Raw genomic sequence first — 13,123 nt, forward strand, 5'->3', positions numbered from 1 at the left:
TTTTAGTAGGAAATGGAGATTTTTTTTTGTTGAAAATAAATTTCTTCACAGCAAAGGGATCATCTTTGCTCCAGAGCTGCTATTTGTGTCCTGAACAGCCCTGCTTGCATTTTTCAGATTCAGAGCAATTCTGGGAAAAGCTGGTGATTAGATCAGAAGGACGAAGGGTTTCTGTGGCTGACTCTGCTGTTGATTTCTCTATCTGTAAGATGGCATTAATGATCTTTACTAATGAGCACTGATAATTAGTGGAGCACTGTGCCACAGAGCCTGGGTAGAAGTAGCTGCAGCAGCATGTAGTGAATAGTGGTAACAGGTACTTTGCTATAGCCAGGTTCTCTAGAGCAGCTCTGCTTGCTGGTTGGACTGTCATGGCAGCATCAGTCCCGACTGAGCATCCTGGTTGCAGGCAGTCCAATCAGGCGTTCAGGAGCTTGGTCACTAACAGCCTCGTGTCTGCCGTGTGCATTTACATTACTGCTAACATTCTTGGTAGACGGGTTGTTGCCAGGCTGGGGACACACAATATGTATGTCCTTGAGAGGTAATTAACATGTCTTTGTGTTTCAGAGATGAGCGAAATCAGTCAATCATTGTCAGTGGGGAATCTGGGGCTGGAAAGACTGTCTCTGCTAAGTATGCCATGAGGTACTTTGCCACGGTCAGTGGATCTGCCAGTGAAGCCAATGTTGAGGAGAAAGTCTTGGCCTCAAACCCCATCATGGAGGTAAGAGAGCTATTGCACTAACCCTCCAGCTACAGTTGTTATTCCAGGGTTAACATGAGCATTCAGTTGAAAGAGCAATCCATACTAGTATCAAAGAACCTTAAATAAACAGATTTTAAAAGATTGTATTTAATCCATTTACCAGGAAGTGCTTTAGGCATCATTTTGTGTAGTATTTATGACAGATTGAAAGAAGATGGAAAGTAGGGTTCCAGAGTTGTTAATGTATTTCACATAGCAAGTAATTTTTATCTGAATATTGCTTCAAATCTGTTAAGGTTTGTAACAGTGGTATTCCCCAGACCAGTGGCCACATGCACACCTGGTTTGTGTTTTGTGGTTTTGCCTGTATGTGTATATTCAAGTTGTAGCTGAAGTTAAGGAACTATGTTAAGTAATGATTCATCAGAATGTCTTGGGGGAATTCCTTGAGAGAAGTAGCTCTGTCCATAGACACACATGTGCACATATCTGTGAGCAGCCTAAGAATATCCTTAGGACAGCTGATGCCTTGATGTTTAGCATCTCTGTACAGTAGTGTGAAGTATTAGCGAATAGACAAGAGTAAATGGAGTACACACAGTGAAACGTGAAATGCTGACATTGTTGTCTTGCTCAGGTATTTTTAAAAATTAACTTACGTTTTGTTCCTTCTTTCCTCCTGGCATGAGGAGTTCATGATACTCAGACTATAGCTGCCCCATCACAGTTGTGTGTGTTCTGTCACAAGGTAATTGTGCCTGGTTTGTGGTGCTGTGTGGTGTTTTGAGACCATTTTATGGGCTAAACCAAGCTGTGCCATAATGGGCAATGGGCTCTGCCATTGAGGGATCTGAGTGTCCCGCTGTGGGAGGAAGCCAGAGGAGCTGAGCCTTGTCTTGAGCTGCATCTTCCCCAGTGGGAGCTGCCTGGGAAGCAATGGCAGTTTTGGAGGGTGAGCTAATCCCAGAGTACTCCTTTCATTGCTCCAACGTTTGCAATGAGTGTCACGCTGTCCTTGGCCACGTTGAGATTGGGTACATGGCTAACAGGTCTGTGGGTCTGCGTTCCCTTGCACACCAGGAGGTGGTACCTGGGACCACGCAGGCGGCTGTGCCCTCACCAGCTGTCTGCTGAGTGACAGCTGCTGTAAGAGACTGTGCAGGATGGGTCTGTAGTTTGCTGCATGTTTGCTCCATAAAACACAAACTGTTCACAGGTTTCCCTGTGCCCCTTCTGTTTGGTCTCAAAGCCTAAATCGAACATACTTCTCTCCCAGTCCTTGGACCCCACCTCCCCGTCAGTGGTCAGCAGCTCACCACTAATTGTCTGATTTAATTTCCAGAGCGAGGACCTCTAAGCTGAGGACTAGAAATGAACTTCCCATCCGTAACCTTTTTTATCCACTAAAAACCAGTGGTGGTGCTTTATTTTTATTTTCTAGGGATAGCAACAATTTCATGAACCTGGGTATACCTAAAATTCCAATTACTTTCAACATTGCTATAATTGGATGAAAGTAATCCTTTTAACTTCAGCACTTAAACTCTAAATAAGCTTTGGACTGTTATGAAGTCAGATGTTGAGGCAGATTCTAGGATAGCAAAATTAGTGTTTTGAACTCTTCAGTTGATAAATCAGCAGAAACACAAATTAACCCCTGTAGATTAAGAAGAAAATGAGGAATTCATTATAGAAACAGAAAATCCTTATCTGCTGATTGCGAAATCTTAGGAGCAGAAAGTAATTTCATTTTTTTAATTCTTGTTTGCGCAACATAAACTTCAGCATTTTATGAGCTGCCGTCATTAGCGTTATAATTTCACCTAGGCAGGCACCTCATCTGTGCCTACTAAGTACTCTGTAATATCGAGTGACTGCTATACCTGTCTAGCAACATTTAAATAATTAGTTTCATAGTCAGTAACTAAATATAGTTTTCCTATTGCAAATGTAGAAATTGTCAGGTCTTGAAACACATATTTATATGTAATTTCCTGCCTCTCGTTGTTTGTAGCTGTGTGAATTGTACGGCTTAGTACATATTCTGCTAAACAATCTTGTAATACCAAAGACTGTTTTTATAATACCTTCCAAAGTAATGATTGGTTTATGAAAATATTGTAATATTGCTGCCACCACCACCACCAAAATAGATCCACAGTAGCAATAACTTTAAAACACAAGAAATGCAGCTTGAGTACATTCAGTTTGAATGAATTCAGTATTTCTTAGGACTGCAGAGATGCAATTTATTGTTCCTTTATAGCAGCTGTTCATCTGATACCCACTTTGATGTCCGCTTGGTCAGGCATGAATGGTGCTGCTGTTGCAATGGGGTTTTGGAGAGCATAATCCCTGCTTCCTGTGCTGTACCCAGCTAGCCCTTACTGATTCACAGGCCTGGAATAATGGATTCCACAGATTTGGAATACTGATACTTAACATTGCTATTTGCTCTCATTTGGTTTCCCCAAGTTTTATTTCAGTACAGAGTTCTTATGGATGGCTACATGAAGAAGGTAACCATGACATAGTTACAACTCTGTGTTCTTTAGTTGGGGTGCACTTCAGATTTAGGTGCTTGATAACATACACAAAAGTGACATATGATAATAGGCAGTGTGCTGTATCTGAATTACTCCAAATGCCATTCCTTTCAATACAGAGATATCTTTAGGATTTTTTTGGAAGGTCAGTTGTTATATGATGTCTAAAACACAATATAATAGAGAAGAGAAAATGTTTTTCTTTGGAGTTCAGCGTGTTGTAATTTGTATGCCTTGAATTTTGATATATCCATCTGATACCTAATATCCCAACACCGGTGCGGTAAGGCAGAGGTGCACCAAGACTGTTTAGGAACCACAGTCATCATTCCAAGACCACGTGCCAGAGAGGAAATACATGAAATTTAGTTTATTGCATATGAAGCTGTATTGAATCACTCTAAGAAATATAGGCACGCAGGGCAGCATTGAAGACTGTCTCCACAGGGTCAGTAGCTGAGCTGCTATGGGAGGGATCCAGTTTCAGGGAAATGAAAATGAAAAGTCTGTAAATGTTCAGTTTTAGATTATATTTAGACACACAAATAAATATTTTATAATGATATGTTTGCAAAAATAGCTTGGAAATGTGGTTGGTTACAGAGTAATAATAGTAATAAACTGTTAGCCAGACAGGATACAAGAGCTGTTTGCTGGACTATGGGTTTATGATAGGTAGACTTACAGAGGTTGCAAGAACTGTACATATATCTGTACACATACGCGTAGGGATATATACGGTATGAAATAATTGTTGTAGTTTTATTAAGTCCATAGAAGAAATCTGGGTGTAGGTGAGCATTCTGTCAGACTCTTTAATTCTTTTACAAGACTTCAGAGAGCAATGAAGACTTTTTAGATTGAAACTTAGGCTATGTGAAAGTGAAATCATTGCTAGGAAGATCAGCTCCCAGTCCTGCATTACTGAAAGAACCTTATTTTGATGTAACTTGGTGACCAGGCAGAGATTGTTCCTTATTAAATTCTTGATTATTTTGAAACCAGGGCAAAACTAATGTTGTTAAATGTTTATGAGCCGTGTAGATGATTAAATAGAGTTGATAATTTCTAAAAGCTGTTTAAACCATACAGTATTTCCATTTTTCAGTCTATTGGAAATGCCAAAACTACGAGGAATGACAACAGCAGTCGTTTTGGGAAATACATTGAAATTGGTTTTGATAAGAGGTATCGAATCATTGGTGCTAACATGAGAACTTACCTCTTGGAAAAATCAAGAGTGGTGTTTCAGGTAATACTGATACAATCTTATTGTATATTTGTGTGACTATTCTTAAAAATGCTGTTGCAGTATTAGTTATCTCTCCTAAGAGCTGGCTGTAATAGTGTATTTGTAATATAGGACATATCAGGAGGGAGGAGAAAAAGAAAACCAAGTCAGCCTTTTGTTGTAGGCCTTATTTGTAGTGATAAAATGTCTATTAAAAAGGCTGTATATTTGAACATGAAATACTGTCAGTGCACTACTAGGTGTGAGTTTGTGCTTACCGTAGTAATACAGAGTATGGCCACAAAACCTAGCAGAAACCACTAATACTCAAAAAAAGCTCTGTTGTGGTCGCAGAGTTGACACCTTAGAGCTCACTTTCAACCGCTTGTTAAAACCCAGTGCTATCACAGTAATTACAAATGAGTCTCAATTGCCATCACTTCTCTCCATCTTTGCCTACCTTACAGTCTACAGCTCAGTAAAAATGGACTTATAATTGAATGGTTGCCTAAAGGTATAAACCTAAATAGTTACAATTTGCATTTTGTAGGTGTGTTACATGAAATACTGTTGTAAATTTACAAAATGAGAGACTTCCTGCACATTGTTCAGTAGGAAGAGAGTTTTGGGGTTGTTTTGCGTTTGAAATCATGAAACTGAGAGTGCTTAAATTCACAATTGTGGTGTTGGTCTTGAGTCATAACCTTCTGAGCTGTGTTTGTCCTCCATTTGAAAATTCCAGCTTTGCCTTGGCAAGGAAGATACTGCCTTCACCAGCTTACTATAAATGCTGAGGTGAATGGTATTAGTTATTTTTGGAAAATGAAAACGTTTTAAGTATGATCATTTACCCACCCATAAAACCCTGATCTATATTTAATAGTAATCCACAGTTCTGGACAGTGAAATCATACATTTTTTTGAAATTAAAATGTCTGCATGCCTCTTGCTGTTGAAAATGGATTAATCGAGAAGGAAATGATAGGTTTTGATTTATCTTTCCTTTTTCCATGTGGCCTCCGTGCTCTTAATCATAGAATCATAGATCATTTGGGTTGGAAAAGACCTTAAAGATCAGCAAGTCCAGCCATTAACCATCACTGCCAAGTCCACCCCTAAACCATGTCCCTAAGTGCCACATTTACACGTCTTCTAAGTACCTCCAGGGATGGTGGCTCAACCATTTCCCTGGGCAGCCTGTTCCAATGCCTGACAAACCTTCCTGAAGAAATTTTTCCCAATATCAAATCTAAGCCTCCTCTGGCACAACTTGATCCTGTTTCCTCTAGTCCCATCACTTCCTACTTGGAAGAAGAGACTGATTTAAAGCTAGAGAAAGCATTAAACATAGTAACTCTTTTCTATTTATGGATGTTTCTGGCATTTGTTCAGTCGTGAAAAGTAATAAATTCCTTTCTTTTTAAAGGCAGAAGAGGAAAGAAATTACCACATCTTTTACCAGCTTTGTGCCTCGGCAACATTACCTGAGTTTAAAACTCTGCGATTAGGTATTACATTCATATTCATTGTGTTGTGCAATTGTAGGTTGAAAGCAGCATCACTGAGCTTTTTAAGCCATAGAACTGAAAAAAGAATTGCTGGCTTTTGAATTCTAAGCTTATAAACCTTCAAATACTAAAATACATTGAAAATAACTAAAATGGCAGATTGCAGACTTTGAAGGGTTTAGGTGAAACAAAAGTAATGAATTTGTTTGGTCAGTATATTTTAACACAGTGCAGTTGTAATTACTAGGATTTATTATGTCCTAGATTACAGAGTAGCTTTCCAGTAGTGAGGGTGAAATTCTCTTCTCTTGGTCCTTTAAAACCCTTTTTCCATGGCTCCAGCTACCAGAAAATTTTGCCATTTCTGTTACAAGCACCTGAAAAGCTTATTTTGCATCTGCATTATTTCACTTGGGCTGTTACCAACAATTACTTCATCACAAAATCGATAAGTGAAATTTTTCATTTTTGAAGTCAAAATGTTGATAAAGGTTTCTCCTTTATAACAGGACCTAGTCCTTTGTAAAGGGAAGCATGACCATGACCTTGGGCTGGGCAATCACCTCATAAGTTTTCAAATTCACTCTAAATATCAGTGCTTCTTGTGTATTTTTAAGAGTTTGTTTCATGTGGGCAAACTGCACAGCCTGTCAGTGCTAATTGCTGAAATATCGTTCTGGTTTTAAAGTGTTTCTCTGCTCTTCTGCACCATCCTGGCGCATTTAGGATTCACATCTGCTGACACAGGATAGAAAAGAACTGATGTAAATAACTAAAGAAGCCATTTAGCAGACTCCTCTTTCAGTGTTCTTGAAACCTTAGCAGATCAGAAGAAAAGGAGTCTGTTACTGCAGCTGGAAGCATGGTCACTGAAACCATAGGAATTTACACAGTACCCAGGAGAGCTACTGCTCTCCCAATGAAGCCCAGTGCTCTCCCCAGAGTGGTATGAAACATTTGAGTTCTCCAACCACGACTTCTCAGCCAGAACGGATCACAGATACGTAAGACTAAACCAGACCATAAATTAGAAATGAGAAGAAAATGGGCAAAATAGTTATTAAAATAACCTGATGTAAAAATTACATAAGAATACCTGCCACATAATTCCAGAGTGCTGCTGTCAACTCTGTACCTACCACTTGGGTGGCTGGCTCAGACTTGAAGAATAATTGCTTCTAAAGTTGGTTGCTCCACAGGTGTGGAAGTCTGAACCAAGGTTAGGTAGAAAATATGCTTGATGCCCTTTTGTAGGAATCAGGTATGGAAAGAAATTCTTCTCCAGAGTAAGTCAGTCCTGTGAGCCAGAAGGCAAAAATATGATGACATATTTCAAATCATGGATTCTGCCAAGAGCAACTCCATCATTACACAGCTTTACAGATGTGCTGTGAATTTCTGCATCAGTGTGTGTAAAAGATTTGGTTTTTCTCTTACAGGGAATGCAAATTACTTTCACTATACGAAGCAAGGTGGAAGCCCTGTGATAGATGGTGTTGATGATGCTAAGGAAATGGTAAACACCAGGCAGGCCTGCACTCTGCTAGGTAACTTGTGCAACACAGTCATATCCCAGATCCCACATACTAGCAGGTGTTTTCTGCATTGTTTGCTATATTTTGTTAAAATCTGTTGCATTTAAGAGCAGGAGAGTTTGAAAAACTTTAGGACTGAGATGCTTTTATTGCATTAAGAAGGTATTTAAATTGCCATGGAATCGCATATCTAGTGTAGGAGGAGCACACGTTACATGAACATAAATACTGGATTTCCTTGGTGTAGCATATACAGTACTGGAGGTCACTAACAAAGCACTTTGAAACAGGAAATTAAATAGTTCATTTAAACAGGGGTTTTGGGGTGGAGAGGAGAGGGGGTGTTTTGGGTAGGTTTTTTGTATCTGTTTGTAAAATGTTTTTAATAGCAGTGGAGCCAGGCAGCACTGTCCAATGTCAAAGCCTCTGAAAATAACACAGTGGTCACTGTTTTTTTCTGTTCTTGATAAAATCTTTCAGCAACTGCACCTTGTGGTTCTTTATTTCCCTCTCTATTCAAAACGTTTTGTTCATCATTTTTCAGGCATTAGCGATTCTTACCAGATGGGAATTTTTCGAATCCTTGCTGGCATCCTTCACTTGGGCAACGTGGAGTTTGCATCTCGGGATTCTGACAGCTGTGTTATTCCTGTGAGTAGTAGATGAGCTGAAGGGTATAGTTTCGACTCTTGACATTTCTGCCTTCTGCTTGTTTGCAGGGACCTCTTCTGAAAGAGGAATAGTACAAGAACACAAGCAATGTGTTTATTTCTAATATGTTACCATTTTCACAGTTCTTTTTGTGGATGGATTCAACTCTTCTCAGTTTAGAGGCTTTAGACAGTTCTCACTTTATTACGGCAGTGGCGGCCTTCATTTTGTTTCAAAACTGATCGATCTGTCCTAGAATAGTCAGGATAGCTTTGAAGTCCTGGGAAGGTGTCTAGATCTTTATATTCCTACATGAGTGGATTTTCTGACACAGTAAATGCTTTGCAGGATGTTGCACAGTGTCCTCTGAGGGATACCTATCTAAACATAGGCATGGAATATACAGGTGCAATTCATGTGGCCCATCTAAGTGTTGTGGTTTATCAGTCCTTTTTTACCTTTGTGGAGGTCAGAAATGAGGACTGCATAATCTGATCTGGAAAAAACCTCCTTGTTCAGTGGCTTCTTACTGAAGGCCATGTTCTGGAGATGAGAAGCAAAAAAGATCTGTCTTGTCAGTCCTCTCTTCCTTGGATTTACAAGTGACCAGTTTCTCCTTTTGCCTTTCCTTGAATGTCTACTGCTGGACTACACAGCCTTCATCTTTCTCGCTTTTCAAATAGTAGCAACAGTTGCAGGTTTTTGTCCTCATTTTGATCAGTTGCTTTCTCAAGAGTTGCAGTAGCAGTTTCTGGAGACATCAGGCCACACATGATCAGTGTGCCTCTGACACTGTCTGCCCATGGGGTTTAATGAATAACCTCTGTGAAACTGCAGCGGTAGTCTGGCTCTTTGGTGTGTCTTAAAGAGGCTTTCACTGCAAAGAAAGCGTCATTTAATGATCACAAGTAGAAAGTTGATGAGCCCCAGGACAAGATGAACTAGCCTGTGTTGTAATGGGTATCTCCAATGCAGGAAGCCCACAGAATGAGCTAGTACAAAGCTGCAAGTTCCTGTGCAATCCTATCCTGAGGTGGTAAACATCTAGCAGGCGGCACTGAATGTCTGCTCAATGGCATCTGCTACCTGAGCTAAGCTGTTCTCTGGCAATAGCCATGCCACTGCAGAGTTCTGTTGCCATTCAGACAGATCTGCTTCGGAAGTGCTGGCATGGTGCTTCAGGGAGCTCATTGATGGGCTCCATGTAGTGCTTTGCTAATGAATCTGTTTAATGCCAGCTTGAGTAACCCTAAGGTGACACTCTTTTGTGCAGTGTTCATTATTATTATTACCTTATTGTCTTCTGAGCCAGTTCAAGTGGTATGGCTAAACTGAAAGAAAGCATGCTCAGTTAATCAGATTTTGAAGGTGTAACAGCACTGCCATGGGATCTCTATGTTATAAGGACTGGAAGAAGCCCCAGAGAAGTCAGGACATGGAAACAGAAAGATAAAACTGATGTACCCTGAAACTATTGGGCAGGTAGTAGCATTTCCCCTGTAACCTGTCTCTGTCAAGATGCTACTTGTCAGCGAGCTGTTGAGCCACTGAGTGCAAAATGAACATGATGACCAAGTAGCGTAAGGGCAGTTCCTCATGAGGAAAGACCCGTCTGTCCTATTTGATTTCTATGTATCAGTTTGCCTGTTAGTCACAAGGTGTAGTATCTTAACTCATTGAGTGGTAAATGCCTTGCACTGCCTTGCTAGTTGATTTTGCCTGGTTAAAAAGAGGTCAGTTTTTTCACTTGTACAGTCCAGTTTGAGAGTTAGAGAACATAATCTGTGTGCTCCCATCTCTTAATGTTTGTCACCAGAATTCACTGAGGAATTACTGTGTTAAATACTGAGACCAGAGCACTGAAGTCCTCCCACACTTACTCCTCTTTGATCTTGGCTTGGGCTGTCATGCCCCATTATTGCCCATCACTTTGTGCCCTGCTGTGGGTGTATATAGGCAGATGAGAGCACCACTCAAGAGCTGTAGTCCAGTCTGTTCCCAGCGCACAGCTGATGTCTTCTGCATTTCTCTAGCTTCTTCATTCAAAACTGAGACAGTTACAAGAATTCAAAATGCGAAGGCCATCCCTGTGAAACTAGGTGGTTCAGGTTTGTGAAGGTTGCAGGTTCCGTGGGGCTTTGTGGTGGGCACAAGTATAGTAAACTGCATTTAGGGAAACTGAATCATTAATTTACTGCAGTGATGTGAATGTGGTGAGTGGGCAGAAAGCTTGATGCTGTTGCTGCTTATTGCTGGATCACTGCAGGCAGTTCTGATGGCATGTGTGTTATTGGTGATACTGCTTCAAGACCTAACCAGATTGTTTTTGTTAGCCCAAGCATGAACCCCTCACCATCTTCTGTGACCTTATGGGTGTGGAGTATGAAGAGATGGCCCACTGGCTTTGCCATAGGAAGCTTGCAACTGCCACCGAAACCTACATCAAGCCAATTTCTAAACTTCATGCCATCAACGCCAGAGATGCACTTGCCAAACATATCTATGCTAATCTCTTTAACTGGATTGTAGATCATGTGAACAAAGCCCTTCATGCTACTGTAAAACAGCATTCTTTCATTGGAGTGTTGGATATTTATGGGTGAGTCTTTCTCAGTGATACATCTTTTACATAACTGGAAAACATCTTTGTCTTTACCATGTGGTGTTGCGTGGATTACACAAAAACCCCCAAACCCTTAGCAGCTGCCTGTTCCAGCTGAAGGAAGCAGGTGTTTAGTTTTGACACGCTAACAAAGATCTTTGTCTTTGGCTTTCACGTTTGACATTTATAGTGGGATTTCAGATTTTTGCTGTTCGTAGTTCCTTTATGTATTGCACTGGGGAAGGTTGCAAGGAAATAGTAATCTCCTGGTTCCTCCAGGTGGCAATTCCAGAGAGGACAGAGATAACTCACATGCTCTCCAAGAGCATCAGTCCCTTCCCCACATTCCTCATCCCTGCCTAAAGAGGCAGTATCACTGAATTGCCCGTATACTGCATGTTGCCACTTCCCCGTGTGCGTTGTTGCTTGACTGCAGTTTGTGCCTGGAATAATGCAGTGAATTTGACTAGAGGGAGGGAGTTTAAAATTATGCAGTCTTTTAACTTGTCTTTTTCACTGCACTAGTAATTTTGAGTATCTGCATATTTTAGATTTGAGACATTCGAAATCAACAGCTTTGAACAGTTCTGTATCAACTATGCCAATGAAAAACTGCAGCAGCAGTTCAATATGGTAAGTAGGAAATGGCTGGCGTTTCCTCTTCGCTTTCACCCAAGCCCATTCTGCTAATTGGGTCCCCAGTGGTTACAATGAATTCCTTCAGTCTATTAACCAGCTGTCCTGGCCGTGGGCTTTGGGGGATGGAGAGAGATCGACTATCTCCTAGAAATAGATTTTATGACTAACTGCTGCTTTGGGACTATTTGAAATTCCAATCACACTAACAATTATAAGACACAAGCAGTGCTTGGCAATTAAGACCCCGAGATTGCCTGTCAATGAGAGCACCATGTGGATGAAGTTGGAGTTTGCTGTGTCTCTGTCACCTCCAGCAAGAGCCAGTGCACAGGCAGCAGAGAGCAGAGCTCCGCTGCTGGAAATCTGCCACTCGTGCTGCCTCTCCTGGAGTTATTTTTTGAGGGTTTTCAGCCACAAGCTGGCAACTGACGTGTGCAGGAGGCGCCTCTTCCCCTCCTCCGGAGAGATCACGATTTATTCTCTCTCCTCAGCCCTGTGACGTTTGTAATTACATATCTTACCTGCATAATGATGAGGCAAGTTATTTATGTCAGGTCTGTTGCTAGGCTGTGCTGCAGTGCTGGAGTAGCTTGGAACTCTCTTTACGAGCGTACTTCCATGGCAGTGTGTGCTCGCAGGACTGGATTCCCTCATGCCATTGTTCATCCCAGTGTCAGGGATGTGCGTCAAGGAATAAGCTGGGTGCTGGAGCAGGGTCTGGGCTTTCCAGATCCCAGTGTGCACTCTCCATGCTGGTAATGCCATGGCTGGCTTCAGTTCTCTAAGCAGGATGTCATAGCTGCTAAGTGCAAGGTATCTTGGAGTTTTCTTAGCTCTATGGCAAAAGTCTGGGCACTGTCCAAATTGTAAGGGTTCACTCCTTTAGTGAAGATGATTGTCTCTGTTTTCCCTTCCCTCTCACATTGTTGCACGTGTCTCATGAAGGATGGGGTGACAGGGCTTTTGTGTTGATGCCCCACCAAGCTGCCAAACCCAGTGACAGTGAACACGGACCCATTGGGCTGCTGTGCAGGTACATGGGGTAAAAGCTGCTTTAAACTAAAGCTCTGTGTCTGACAGCAGGCAGCAAACCTTCAAGTGCTGCCTGGGGTGGCCTGAGCCCAGCTGAGGGCAGGCTGCTCAGGGACTGCCCAGCCACCAGTCATGCTTCCACAGCCTCCCTGGCCACCCTTCCCCTGCCTCACCATACACAGCCGTAAGGAAAAATGGATCTGAAAGACATTTTTCACCACGTAATTGCTAATTCCTTTACAGTGAAGAAATGGTTTTATGTTTTCTGTCAGGACTTGTGTATGATTCATCAGCGAATCACTACCATTGGCTTTCCAGTCAGGAATTAACTTGGCGTGTAACACAGCCATTAAGTGGCAGGGTGGGAATGGTTCCCGCGGGCGCTGTTAAGGAGCACTGCTTTGGAAAGGATGGTGTTAAGCTAATGAAATAAAGGGGATAAACCGTTTTGTCAGGGTAGTTCTCTGCTGTCTGCGAGGCGTTTGTAGGCTTGTGCACTGAGCTCAAGGCAGCCAAGGCCAGCTCCATGAATACTGATGTTTGAGGTGGGTCCTGAGCCCATAGTGTGGCTCTTTGCTGCTTGGTGGGGTATTCTCTGAGCTCTGTTCTGCCTGCCAGAGGAGTTAGTGTGCTTTAAAATTCAAATGGGAAGTAAAACATCATTAAAAAT

General features: G+C 41.7%; 1 protein-coding gene across 1 annotated transcript in view; it reads left to right on the forward strand.

Annotated features, from left to right (window-relative positions):
- MYO5A (myosin VA) overlaps positions 1 to 13,123 on the forward strand; it is a 102,980-nt gene that overhangs the window by 42,076 nt on the left and 47,781 nt on the right. The window contains exons 5-11 of the mRNA XM_034065880.1: positions 571 to 727; positions 4,364 to 4,507; positions 5,913 to 5,994; positions 7,434 to 7,541; positions 8,074 to 8,180; positions 10,514 to 10,779; positions 11,334 to 11,415. Coding sequence (XP_033921771.1) covers positions 571 to 727; positions 4,364 to 4,507; positions 5,913 to 5,994; positions 7,434 to 7,541; positions 8,074 to 8,180; positions 10,514 to 10,779; positions 11,334 to 11,415 — 946 coding nt within the window. The remainder of the gene's footprint in view (positions 1 to 570; positions 728 to 4,363; positions 4,508 to 5,912; positions 5,995 to 7,433; positions 7,542 to 8,073; positions 8,181 to 10,513; positions 10,780 to 11,333; positions 11,416 to 13,123) is intronic.

Source organism: Melopsittacus undulatus, chromosome 9, assembly GCF_012275295.1.
Source record: "Melopsittacus undulatus isolate bMelUnd1 chromosome 9, bMelUnd1.mat.Z, whole genome shotgun sequence".
In the NCBI taxonomy this organism is placed as follows: Eukaryota; Metazoa; Chordata; class Aves; order Psittaciformes; family Psittaculidae; genus Melopsittacus; species Melopsittacus undulatus.